This window comes from Gavialis gangeticus, unplaced genomic scaffold (assembly GCF_001723915.1).
Source record: "Gavialis gangeticus isolate Ggan-Ray unplaced genomic scaffold, GavGan_comp1, whole genome shotgun sequence".
Classification (NCBI taxonomy): Eukaryota; Metazoa; Chordata; order Crocodylia; family Gavialidae; genus Gavialis; species Gavialis gangeticus.
The window spans coordinates 5,596,576-5,610,007 of NW_017729000.1; the positions used below are offsets into that span (position 1 = coordinate 5,596,576).

The following is a 13,432-nucleotide window of genomic DNA, read 5'->3' on the forward strand; positions in this document are numbered from 1 at the left end:
AAAAAAAAAAAAAAAAAAAAAAAACTTTCCCCAGAGTAACAGGTTCCTAACTGTGTACGCTTCCATGTATATCTAACCAGGAGAGTCAAGTTCTTCTGACTCTGACCAATCCAGTGGAAAACATTATCCATGTCACGCTCATGGAGTGTGAGGAGGGAGACCCCGATGACATCAACAGCACTGCGAAGGTATTGTGTCCTCTTGCCTTACAAGCTGATAACTTGTCCCTTGTCCAAAATGTTGTTCTTTCATATATGCTGGGCTGGACAGTGCCCAACTCTTCCTATGACAGAGGGACTCATTTACATCAGCCCCTATAGCATCCATTTCACATTTCTTCTGGGTCTTAAACCTAATCCATTAACGTTACAATCATAAAATCTGAGAACTTTGTAAAACACCTCGAACAGCTGTGTAGCTCGAGGTGACTTCCTAATCCAGGGGAGAAGCGTAATAGCGATCCTTTGCCTGAGTGAGGAGGAAATGTAAAGAATGGAAGAACACCACAGGACTCTTTTTCCTTCTCCCACTGCGGTATCCATTGAACAGATGCTCCCTTGTGAAGTCTAGTCTACACTGGCCCATGATCCACGAGCAGGAGGCAGTACTGAAACCCACCTTTTTGGCATGCTCTTTTGCAGGTAGCAGTTCCTCCCAAGGAGCTAATTCTAGCTGGGAAAGATGCTGCAGCAGAGTATGATGAGCTAGCAGAACCTCAAGATTTCCAGGATGACCCTGAGTGAGTGTTCAGTTTTTCCTGCTCAGAGGTCAGGTCCCAAACATACTTGGTACTTCATGCTTTCCTGTCACGTTGGCTTCCACCAAGCTGTGGTGCAGAGCTTTGGTTTCTTGTTTGTACTGGGGACCCTTCTAGAAACTTGTTTCTCTCTGGGTTGCTTAGTGCTAGGACAGCTGTTGGAGGGAGCTTCTGTTGCCATGTGTAATCAACAGAATTGTGCTAACTTTTCCTGCAAAGCTTACAGCCTGTAGTAATGGTATAATTATGTAGTGATAAAAATAACCCAAAAGTGGATGTGGTGCCACTAAGAGTGGATGATGACACTGTCCCTTACCTTGCAGCGTAATTGCCTTCAGAAAAGCCAACAAGGTGGGAGTTTTCATCAAAGTCACTCCACAGAAGGAGGAGGGCGAAGTAACCGTGAGCTTTAAGATGAAGCACGAGTTCAAAAACCTTGCTGCTCCCATCCGGCCCAGCGAAGAGGGTGATCAGAGCTCAGAGGTCATCTGGCTCACCCACCACGTAGAGCTCAGCCTTGGCCCCATGCTCCCATAAGAGGCGCCTGACAGTTGAATCTCAAAAGCTGGCCACTGGACAGATGGTCACAGTGAGAGAACATACCTTGGGGAATGCTCTGAAGCCTCCTTTGCCACATGTACACGCACTACAAATTCAAGCCAAGAGAGGAGGAGGCTGCATAGCTGAGGGGGAAGGAAGCCGCTTTCAGCCAATGCATTCTTCTCTCTTCCCCTCGCCTTGATGCCCACTTTGCGAATCCGTGGTATTGCTAAACCAACACACGCTTGTTTGACTTGCAGCACAAAGCTGAGCACAGAGAAAGCCTCTAGATCTGCACTCTACTTGGCCAAAGTCACGTTAGCTTTACCAACAGGGAAAAAAACCTGCTCTGGCTTTCCTATTCTCCATGCCAGGTCCACCAAACTAGTCCTAAATGCACAACAACACTAATCCTCCTTTCTGTATCAAAGCGTGCACTCCATTAGCAAACATTCCAGGGCTCTTCTCAAACAGCAACTCCCTGTGGCATCAGCATGATACTAGTTTGTTTTCCTGGTAGATCTCGTTGGCTTAATAAATTTCCCTTAGCCCTGGGCACTTGGGCATAACTATATGAAAAAAAATTACATGCCCCATGTAGTTTACGGGAGGACAAAGCATGGGATCTTTGATATATAAAGAAGCGTTTGCCTCTTAGCTTAAAGAATAGTCCTCTGTAGCTCTTGTGAGTTTGAGTTATACTTAGTGCCATTTGAAGCCTTTTCTATTGGAAAATGTGTGGTATAGCTTGATACTTCAGGACCTGAGCGGGTCATTGGAATGAAGCTGCTGCTGCTGCTACAGTTATTGAAGCAAAGGCACAACTGAAGGACTGAGTGCCTGTCTTCACACTCGAGGGTTTTTCAATGAGGGAGTCAACCAGAGAATAAGTTCTGATGGTTAAGTTTAGTTTCAAAGTACGTAGGACCTCCCTGAGGCGAGTTAGGAGTGGGCACAGTGGCAGAGGAAAAGTGTGAGCTTGAGCAGAACACATTAGGAGAAAAGTTGAGTCAAGCACTTCAGAAGTGAAAACATTTCAGGATAATGCATCTGCTGCCATAAAGTATCATCTGGCCATGAATTTGAGTTGAAAACAGTTACAAATGGCATTGTGTCCTTGACCCTGGATGTAACATGCCACCAGTACCAGTAGCTAGTATTAGTGTAGGCAACTTGGGACTCCACTTCCTACAGAGACTTCAGTTGCTTTTTCACTTGCAAGTGGCGACCTGCTAAATATCTCTTCAAGAAGCAAATGCAGGTGTACAAAATACTTTGTTCTTGGCACTGCTGTGAAACCTGGTGATATTGTGAAGGGTCTGAAGGCCACTTATTTAGTTACATGCTGTGTGAGGACAATATTGTTATGACTCTACTGTTTAGTATAAGATGTATCACATCTGTGTGAGGACAATATTGTTATAACTCTACTGTTTAGTATAAGATGTATCACATCTGTATGGGGGAATGTGTATTTATATCTTCGTGAAATCATAATGTAATATTTTAGGGCATCTTGGGGTGCAGCTCAAAAGTTCTTTTCAGTCAAACAGGAACTGCAACCTTCATGAGTCCACAGGGCGTGTGATTGAGCTGAATACGGTTTTACAGCCTCTGGGAAGGGAGCGCCTTATTTGCTAGTCTGTCTGGTGGGTCTTGGAGCAGAAACTTCATGTTTACAAGTTTGCATAGTTAATACACAGATGTACAGCATGAAATTATGAAGCGTAGCCCAGTATTTATTCTTCAGTGTATAGCGTTAGTGTCTGCAGCTGTCTTACCTGACTAGATAACAAAATGCTTCAAAGCTTTGGTTGTGGGTTTTTTTAGCAGCCAAAATAACTAGCAAACTAGCAACACAAATTGTTTAAAAAGCAAATCAATCTTACCCAAACTATATTTTTGACTGAGTGAGATTTTCAAGCTGCAGTCAGGAAAAGCGACTGCTTTTAACTACAGAACTTGGAATGCTGCTGTTGGGGATTACAGCACGAGAGGTTCTGCAACTCTTAATTAAAACTACTTTTAATGCGAGAGATGTAACTTGGTTCTAACTTGCTAGTTTGAAAATGTAGAAGGGCACATGGGCTTTGAACAGTTTAATTAATCCAGTGAATCTTTCTTTACTTTGATCAGCTTATAGCAAATAGGAGTAACTTTAGCTGTTTTCCGTGCATTTTGTGCAGAAACTTCTCATTTGTTCCCACAGGGAGCAGTGGAAGCACTCTGCCTTTATTGATGTTGACTCCACTAAGGACAGATTACTGTGTTGCCTTATTGCTTAACTTCATGTAGTGAATTTGAAATAAATAAAGCAGACAATGTTGGCTCTAGTTTTTTTGTTACCTTTATTCAATAACAGTATTAAAGAGCAACATAACTATCCTACCTCCTCATGTGATGCTGCAGAAACTCACATTCGTTGCTCCATTTCTTAATGACATGGGCTACATTCAGCTCGGGTCACTTGACTTTTTTTATGGCTAAACATTGGCAAAAAAGTTTGGATCTGCTTTTGCTTTGACACAGCTCATGCTGTCCGCTGAATGATGCTGTGCCCCGCCACTTTTGGATGAGAAACATTTGTCAGATGATGCAACTAATCCCATAGAAACATTACAGCAGCAAGCAGCCACAACGGTCTAGCAATGCAAGCGGTGCGGCTTTCTTTGGGTGCTCTCTCTTATTAGGCTCTCTCTCGGCTATAGAGTTGATCCAAGAAAAGAGGCATTACCCTAAGAAATCCTCGTCTCCTCAGTAACTGTCAGCACTATACCAAATACGCGTGAAGCCTTTCATTTCTATAATCTTGGGTCTCAACCTCAGGGCACCCCCTAAAACTACTGTCAATTGAAAAACTTTTACAGTCTTTTCTCTTATGCCTGAATGGTGCTTGTGCCCAAATTATTACAAAGACATTTTTATTTGCAAAAATCTAGCTGGTCTAATAAAAGATGCGAATTGAGTGGCAGCCAAAATTGATTTCATACATTAAATTCATAATTTAATTATAACAGAATTAATTTACATAATTAACATCAATTTATTAAATAGATCAAATGTTTCTTTTAATAGATAAAATATTTAATGTATTGAATTCATACTTTAGTTATAATGAACTAACATAAACACTAATTTATTCATTTAATTAATAAATAGATACAATATTTAGTTTGATACATATTTATTGATATTAATAAAGTTATTAATAACCCAAAATCTAATTAATATTAAATTCATAATTTGATCATAATTAACATTAATTCATTAATAAACAGCACATTTAGTTTATTAATATTTATTAAAGTTATTAATAACCCCAACTCTAATTCCTGTATTAAATTCATAATCTAATCGTAATATAATTAATGAATTTATTAAGTTAATAGATAACACATTTAATGGATAAATAGTAATAATTTTATTAATATTAATATTTTTTATTAATAATGAATTAATAGCAAAAAGCAAATTCCTGAAGCTGGTCGCTCTCCACGTGCTAAGCCGCCTGCGGTGCGCCCCCCCTCCCCCCGCGGGACAGAGTGGTCTCTCCCACTTCCGGCGGGGAGACCCGGCCACTTCCGGGAGGCGCGGAGCAACGCCGAGGCCTTCCGGGAGCGAAGGGGGCCTGAGGACGGCCCCTCTCTATGGTTGGGCGGCGGCAAGAGCGGTGCGGGTGGCACTTCCTGCCCGTCCGGGGCCCAGACTTCCGGTGGCTGCTGGCGCCGGCTCCAAGATGGCGACGTCGCTGGGTTCTAACACCTACAACCGGCAGAACTGGGAGGACGCGGTGAGGGCGGTGTCCGGGCCCTCTGGAGCTCGGCCCCTCATCCCCCACCCCTGGGCCTTGGCTGGGGGGGCAGGGGCAGCCAGGGGCCTGCTGCTGTCCTGAGGCCTGCTCCTGGAAGGAAGCAGCAAGGCCTGGCAGGGTTTGGGGTGGGCTGTGGCTGCATCGGGCACTGGGGTCATTTACCCCTTCGTGGAACGGTCGGGTGGCTTGTGGGACCTTGGCGGGGACAGGAGGAGCAGCTTAGACACGAGCTCTAAAGTTTAGCCTCCGCTTGATTTATTTATTTCTGTTTTTTTGCCTCCTTTGATGCAGGACTTCCCCATTCTGTGTCAGACATGCCTTGGAGAAAACCCCTACATCCGAATGGTACGTGACAGGTCCCCGGGTTGTAGCCGTCTTGGAGTAGAGGCAGCGGGACTCATGGTAGAGGTGTGACGTCTTTGATTAGAACCGACTACATTTTTGCAACAAAAAACCAAAAACCCTCTTGGTCTAATAAAAGAGATCGCCTCTGCCACATAGTCTAGGTCCAGGGCTTTTAACGTGTGCGTTAATGTGAAATGCGGGTTCAGAGGATGTCAATATCGGCTTGAGCGAACAAGGCGGCAAGATGCCTACAAACATCTTGGCTCCTCGGGAAAGGGACAAGGCCAGGGAGGCGTCGCCATCAGACCCACCCCGAAACGTCCCTTGCAGCCCCTAACAGCTATGAAACGATGAAAACTATTGGCTGAATCTGATATTTGAGATGAAATCAGCACACATTTGTCGCTAATGACGAGGGTGCATGTGTTGGGTCTTCACGGGATTCGAATGTGTTAATTGTTAATGCGATCATGGTCTTTTTCCAAACACGGAGAATGGGTTTATTTTCTTATTTTATGCATCTGCAATTGCTGACCACAAGCGTTAAAAGCCCCAAGACAAACTTGAGAGGTTTCTTTGAAAAATTTTTAAGCATTTTGTTGAATACTGCTTTAAAAATTGAAAGGGGTTTGGTGTCATTTTTCTTGTGGTGACATCCTGATACAGCGAAAATAACGAGCTAAATGTCTCCAGTGCACCCTGAGCAGAAGGAAAACGTGCCTTATCTGGGGCAATGAGGCACGCATGTTTGGGTGGAATATATTAAAGCAGTAAGTTATCTTGTAAGGCATGGAGAAGAGATGCCTTACAAGATAACTTTTTAGACATGATGATTCATTGGGTCCCTTCCAACTCTATAATCAATGGATCTTAGCATTAAATTGTTATTATGTCATTTTCTTTTCTTTTTTTTACTTATTGTTGTTTTATTTTGTTCCAGACCAAAGAGAAATATGGAAAGGAATGTAAGGTAAGTTTTTTGGGTTTACTTTTATTTTAGGAATTGGCTTCTGTACTCGCAGGTTAGTTTCTGAGAGAGATTCCAGTCTTGAATGGAAATTGTCAAATTGCTAAAGTACGTACTTAACCATATGAATGCATTAATAGTCCAATTGTGCAAAGTAAATCTACTCATGCGATTTGTTCATCAATATCAGTAGATCTTCTCACACAAGTAAAGTTATGGGTGACTAGTTCTCAGGATTGGCTTAGGTCTGTTTCCTTTTTTCACCATTTAGGCTGTCCTCTGTTGGGATAGCAGGACACTGTGATGTTTAGGTTTCGAACTCTGCAAGAAAATAATCGTACTCAAACAAAAATGGCTTTCGCTGCAAATATAAAATAGATTGTGAAGAAAAAATATTTGTATTAATAAATGCTGACTTTGTAAAACTTCCTTCTCTTACGTGGAACTTAGAAAGATGTGAAAAAGATATTGTCAGATAAACTATAATTCTGTTGGCGGCACCTATTGCTTCGTTATCTGTGTTTCTCATTGCCTTGTTGATTGTGATGTTGTTTTCAAACATGCTCCTTAGAACCCCACAGAAACCCTAGGCTGATGCTAAGGGATGCAGGGTTTGGCTCTTTGGCATTTGAAGGAAAGGTAATAATGCAAGTTTTGTAGAAAGGAGAGAGTGAAAAAATAAAAGAGCCCTCAGAATGGCTTCAACATATGTTGATTATTGGTTACTTTATCATCAAAAGAGGCAACAGCACAGCATGGTTGCACTGTACTGGGTTTTTGTTGCATGTATGTCACCCAGTTTAGCATTTCTTTCTTGCAAATTTACTTCCTGTTCACTTTACCCTTGGAAATATGCTAGATGGAGTGCAGATTTCCTATAAATCACAGCAATGCCCCTGCCTTCCAGTTGTCCATGGTAGATATGGACCCAGAGATACGGAGCTAGACTGTACTCACTGGTGGCAAATGAGAGAACAAGGAACAGTGGTGTCAAATTGCAGCAAGGGAAGTTTAGTTTGGATATTAGGAAGAATTTTCTCACTAGGAGGGTAGTAAAACACTGGAACAGGTTACCTAGAGAAACTGGGGAGTCTCCATCCTTGGAGGTTTTTAAGACCCAGGTAGACAAAGCCTTGGCTTGGATGATGTAATTGGGGCTGGTCCTGCTTTGAGCAGGGGGTTGAACTAGATATGACCTCCTGCGGTCTCTTCCAACCCTAATGTTTTGTGATTCTATATGTAAGAAACAGGTTCCGTAAAAGAAGAAAAGCAGGACTCTTAGTGCTGTCCTTTGGAAACATAAAACATAAGGTCTGGTATCAACCTAGTGGGGGAGTTGAAATACATTGTTTCCTCCAGCCAGCCATAATCTCAGTCAAGAACAACTAGTGCACTGAGATTTGGCTCTCCCACTACAGTTCCTGCATATGGTGAAAGCAAGTGCATCCCCCTGGCACATACTGTACACATTGCTCCACAGTAGGGCCATCCTGCTTTGGGTGGGCCTGAATTCCTGAGACCAGATTTTAGTGACTTCTGGAGCACAGTTGAACACTTCCTTGCCTTATGCTCCAACAAGGCTGCCTTGAACTTTCAAATCATTGCAAGCAAATGCCACCAAAATGTCTCCTGACAATTCAGTGAATTCAAGAAAGGTCATTTTGAGCTAGGTTTTTTAGCTGGAATTGTAGTGTTGAAATTAGGCAAATAATTGGCAGGAATGAGGCACCTGTTAGAGTTGGAGTTTCCTGGAAGAATTAGAATGCCAGTGTTAGTGATGCAAATTGCCATTTTCTGTCTCAGATCTGTGCCAGGCCCTTCACGGTGTTTCGCTGGTGCCCCGGCGTTCGCATGCGCTTTAAGAAGACAGAAGTATGCCAAACCTGCAGCAAGCTGAAGAATGTCTGTCAAACCTGTCTGCTTGACCTGGAATATGGTATGTTCCAGCAGCCATTTCACCTAAAACGGGATGTCCAAATCAAGGCTAACTCTCCTTGTCTCCTGTCTTTGCTTAGTTATAATACATCCCTAAATCTGTATTTATCTCTAATGGCTGTTTGGGGCAATTTGTGTGAATGAAGTAGCTCAACTAAATTAATCAGCTCACTCAAAAAAGGACTCAATGCACACTTGATTCTAACCTGTATGCCTGTTTTGCATAAAACATCCCAGCTTAGCAAAAATTTAAATAACTTCTGACAAATATTCCACCCATTTTTCGTATAACCCATTTTGCTATGGATTTCCAAGTCTGTTTGGAAGTTAAGCATAGATCCATTTGACATCAGTGTTGAGAGCATTAGAATCATTGAGCTACAAAAAATATGAACCATGCTAGCTTTCTGTTGCCAGACTGAAACACTCCTTTTAGCAGTGATTAATAGAAAATAAAGGATACTTGGGATTACCTAGATCCTGTATCTAGAAGTGTTATAGCAGACTTTACAAAAGCACTTAAAAGCTATACTGACAGTAGACATACTTTCAGTCTATTTAGTTCCTTTCTTGGCCCTGTGAAGTAATACTTATTATTCAATCAAATCAATATTTAATGATTCCTAGGGGATTTGAAGTAATGCAATATAAAACAAATTGTTACAGGCAAAGTGCTTCTTCCTGGCGCCTTTCTTTGAATACAATTACCTTAGGATGAGCTGCTTCAGCTCTTTCTCTTTTAGATCAATACTAATTCTGTTTGTCCATTGTAGGTTTGCCTATCCAGGTCCGGGATGCAGGACTTTCCTTGAAAGATGACATGCCTAAATCTGATGTTAATAAAGAGTACTACACCCAGAACATGGAGAGAGAGGTAAGGAAATGCATTTGTTACCATGACTTGTGCTGAACTACTTCACATAAGCTGCAAGTGGAACAAATTGGGTAATCTTGGAAGCTTTCTTGTTTTTCTGATTATGTGCATCAATAACCTGTCAAGCATTTTTCATTCCCTGTCTTTATTTGCTGCCTAGATCTCAAACTCTGATGGCACAAGGCCAGTTGGCGCTCTGGGAAAAGCTACTTCAACCAGTGATATGTTGCTTAAGCTGGCTCGGACCACCCCATACTACAAACGCAACCGCCCGCACATCTGTTCCTTCTGGGTGAAAGGAGAATGTAAGCGAGGGGAAGAGTGTCCTTACAGGTACAGTTGTCATTACAGCTAATGGACTGGCCATACTTGAGGGCAGCCCCTTGGGGTTCTCCAAAATAGCGGGGGAGGTAGTGAAATGCCTTGATAAACATTCAGGCAAATGTTGCACTAGTGACTAGACCTATGTCCTAATACATTAATTGTTTTATTCCAGCAAGTATCGAAGTCTTGGCTGCTTATGTTGAACAGTCAGCTGAAAGATCAGATGCTATAAGTGCAGTTTTCTCTTGCACTGTATAGTCTCTGTGGTTGAATGATCAGTCTACACATCATTGATTGTCCCATAATCGGTGATCTGTACTCTGTTTGAAATCTGACTCCTGGAGCTGCCATTCCTTCAGAAGTGTAGCTTGCACGTGCTAGAATATAGCAGTTGGAAGCCTTTTAAGGCTGCAGGTCAGATTGACCTGGTTCAGGTCAGAGGTGGATGGGTGTGCTAGGACCCAGGAACAGCCAGCACTGTTCCCTGCAGAGGCACAGGGAGAGTGACTGCTGCCGGAATTCCACGTCCGTGGGCTAAATCAAATGGCTCCATGGGTCGGAGGTTGCTATAATAAGTTAGTTGCTGTAATAAGTTAGTAAGCATGTGCTCCCTTTTGATACACTCGCCTGAACAGTGTTAACTGGGTTAGTTGCCAAACTGCTGAAGAGAAGTGACAGTAACAGTCCTGGTAGGCTGATGCAGCTCTAACTGTGCAGTTTTATGATGCTTTTATAGACATGAGAAACCTACAGACCCAGATGATCCTTTGGCTGATCAGAACATCAAGGACCGTTACTATGGTATTAATGACCCTGTGGCTGACAAGCTTCTGAAACGGGCATCAACCATGCCTCGTCTGGACCCGCCTGATGACAAGAGCATTACTACGCTCTATGTGGGAGGTCTCGGAGACACTATCACTGAGACTGATCTCAGGTATGGAGGAGCATCTCTCATCTTCAAGCTTGCATTAGCTTCTCTGACTGTCTGAAGTCTAGCCCTGTGGTGTGTTTGTGACAGTGGCAAACCTTTCATCTGTGTTGCTGTGCCTGAATGATAGTGAAAAGGGGTCTTCTATCAAGGAACCTCTTTTCTTTTCCCAAAGAGCTGAAAGGTTTTGTTCAGTTTTTCCTGACCAGAAGCTGGCTAGTAGAGCGCAATCTTCCTGAGGGCAAGAATAACAAATCTCAGCAACATTTGACTTGTTGACAACTCCCTGCAAAGATGCTGAGTCATCCCTTTCAAAGCTCTGAGAATCCCATTATGCAATTACATAGCCCCCATCTGCATAAGCTCTGAGGAAATTCATGTCAGAGCCTGGCACAACCTTGCCGTAATGGTACATGTGAGAGGCGGGAGCAGTCACTGACAGTCATTTGTCTGCCTTTGGTTCTAAAGCTGGATTTGAATTGCCAGTGGAGAAGGGAAAGGGTCTGTATTTCATAAGAGAGTGAGCATTTAGCAATGTAAAGCAACGTGCACTGCATGGAATTGAGGAGAAGAGTCCCATTTTGTGATCCTCTCTTGCAGAAATCACTTCTACCAATTCGGAGAGATCAGGACGATAACAGTGGTCCAGAGGCAGCAGTGCGCGTTCATCCAGTTTGCCACGCGGCAAGCTGCAGAAGTGGCTGCTGAGAAGTCCTTTAACAAGCTCATCGTCAACGGTCGCAGACTCAACGTCAAGTGGGGGAGGTGAGTGAGAGGGGCAAAAGCATTTATTTCTTTTTTCAAAGGTAGGGCTGGATTGTGGTGTTGGAAAGTCTGCTCTTAGCTTAAGGCTTCAGCTTCAAGTAGTACTGATTCAACTCGGGAGTGGTCTTGATAAACTAAAACAGGAAGCAAGTATGTAAAAGCCTCCTGGGTATTTACTTCACCTGAGTGGTGAGTGGCATGTGGGAGGGTAACTTGAAGTGGTTTCTTGGGGTATGCTGTTTCCAACCACATCATCAACTCCTTTTTCTTTGCTGTTAATACTGCATTCTCAATTCTTGGCCTCTGAGGAAGTGCTTCTAAAATTGATGTAATTATAAAATTAATTATGTTTGGGAAGCCATGAGCACCTGACAGTCTCTCTGCTTCTAATGCATTGGGCTTGGATTTCAGGTCCCAAGCGGCAAGAGGAAAAGAGAAGGAAAAAGAAGGTACTACAGATTCTGGCATAAAGCTGGAGCCAGTGCCAGGACTCCCAGGAGGTAAGGGAAAGCTTTCCTTTCATTTCCAGGTATTGCCCTCAAGCACAGCACAGCTGCTGCCTTGTTGCCATAAAGCAGACCAGGTTTATACTCCGTATGTCAGTGGAAGCTGGGAATAGAAAGAGTATGTTTGACGACCCAGGTACTTGGTGAACCTGCAGTTACATACGACCTGGCTAATGAATCTTACTTTTGTGGTCAATGAGGGGCGGGGGGTGTTGGTTACAAAGAAGATCATAGCACAGGCTTATTTGCAGAATGAACAAGGAGGTACAGCGGGTAGGAGATGAGGATTCAAGTCAGACAGCCAGGCCTTTGGACTAGTGAATCCTTTGTATTTGATGTCACCTGTTAGAGAAGGCAGGTTGGTGCCTGTTCAGGATCAGACTCTAGTGGCTTTCCTGTGGAAGGGATGGCAGGAAGTGTTCAGGGGCTGCAGTTGATGTTGGATGCACACTAGAAGCAGAAGCCCTGCTGGAAGAGTTCATTGCAGTGCTCTGTGAGAGACTTAGTTTCTTTCCCCTGATATAAGAGTCTCGGCAGTAACCAAGGCATGTTTGTCCCCCACAGCTCTTCCCCCTCCTCCAGCAGCCGAAGAAGAAGCATCTGCAAACTATTTCAACCTACCTCCCAGCGGCCCTCCTGCCGTGGTTAACATTGCCCTGCCGCCGCCTCCCGGCATAGCTCCGCCACCACCTCCAGGTAATTCATTTATCTTCCTCACTCTGGTATTTGCTGCATGCCATGTGGGCTGATGAAAAAACACAGGCTGCTGAACCGATGTTTTGTGAAGCCAGAATGCCCACAGAGGGAGAATGTCTGTCCAAAATCCTGCAGTATCCGGGGGGGTTCTTGTGGATTCCACAGAGACCCATCTTGCTTAGCCAAGCCTAATTTTGAAGTGCGACTTCTGAACAGATCATGAAAGCCAGTGTTTGAGTGGTTGTACATTCAAGTAGCGGAGCCTTATTCCTGTGAAATTTAGGGAAGTGATGGGTTTGTCAAGCTGCACTGGATGCCTCTGCTGTTCTTGGTAGTGAAACCGAGGATGTTTGGATATTCAGAACATAATGCTGGGGGAAAGGGAGCAGGAACTTGTAGAAGTGGCATCTGCAACCTTTGTTGGACAATTCTGCATCTGGGGCTTGAGATCACTGCCCACTGGGCTGGCACAAAGGAGGGTAGGGGGATAAGTGTACTGGGGCCATTGGGAGGGAGCAGAGAGGAGCATCTAAGCCTAGGGATCAGTAGATTGTGCTTCCCTGTAAGTGGGTGAATGACAGGTGGCAGTGGCATAGGAGACCTGGTCAGGAACTCCTGTATCTGACACTTTTTCCTTCTGTGCCTGCAGGTTTTGGGCCTCACATGTTCCATGCCATGGGGCCCCCACCTCCCTTCATGAGAGCCCCAGGTCCCATCCACTATCCTTCTCAAGACCCACAGAGGATGGGCGCCCACGCTGGGAAGCATAGCAGCCCCTAGCACACCTCCGCCACGTTCACGGATTGCGTGCATGTCATTTTTCTTTAGTTTCCATGGTAGCATAATATGTTCAGCTGTGGGCGAGCTGGAGGCTAAGCCTTGCTTCCTTGCCAGTGCACACAGGGTGAGCTGAGCTCTGTTATGTTGCCACTAGCTAATCAGATCATTATCATACCCTGCATCTTTCACTGTTATGGGTGG

At 43.9% G+C, this 13,432-nt stretch overlaps 2 protein-coding genes across 3 annotated transcripts in view; both read left to right on the plus strand.

The window, feature by feature from the left end:
* Positions 1 to 3,630, plus strand: part of DCTN4 (dynactin subunit 4) — a 14,593-nt gene extending 10,963 nt beyond the window's left edge. For both annotated transcript variants that reach the window (XM_019506123.1, XM_019506124.1), the window contains 3 exons: positions 81 to 188; positions 642 to 739; positions 1,081 to 3,630. In XM_019506123.1, coding sequence (XP_019361668.1) covers positions 81 to 188; positions 642 to 739; positions 1,081 to 1,294 — 420 coding nt within the window. In that variant the 3' untranslated portion in view covers positions 1,295 to 3,630. The remainder of the gene's footprint in view (positions 1 to 80; positions 189 to 641; positions 740 to 1,080) is intronic.
* Positions 3,631 to 4,978: 1,348 nt separating this feature from the next.
* On the plus strand, positions 4,979 to 13,426 carry RBM22 (RNA binding motif protein 22). The gene is made up of 11 exons (XM_019506126.1): positions 4,979 to 5,087; positions 5,400 to 5,453; positions 6,394 to 6,423; positions 8,224 to 8,356; positions 9,129 to 9,229; positions 9,390 to 9,562; positions 10,290 to 10,490; positions 11,085 to 11,249; positions 11,661 to 11,749; positions 12,320 to 12,451; positions 13,101 to 13,426. Exons 1-11 carry the CDS (start codon positions 5,034 to 5,036, stop codon positions 13,229 to 13,231), a joined length of 1,263 nt encoding a protein of 420 aa, XP_019361671.1. The 5' UTR covers positions 4,979 to 5,033; the 3' UTR covers positions 13,232 to 13,426.
* The last annotated feature ends 6 nt before the right edge of the window (positions 13,427 to 13,432 follow it).

Bases quoted from the DNA above. Each gene is read 5' to 3' on its own strand.
- RBM22 (XM_019506126.1), top strand. From the start codon at position 5,034: ATGGCGACGTCGCTGGGTTCTAACACCTACAACCGGCAGAACTGGGAG. The intron at 5,088-5,399 runs GTGAGGGCGGTG...CCTTTGATGCAG, and splicing joins GGCAGAACTGGGAGGACGCG to GACTTCCCCATTCTGTGTCA. The intron at 11,250-11,660 runs GTGAGTGAGAGG...CTTGGATTTCAG, and splicing joins CTCAACGTCAAGTGGGGGAG to GTCCCAAGCGGCAAGAGGAA.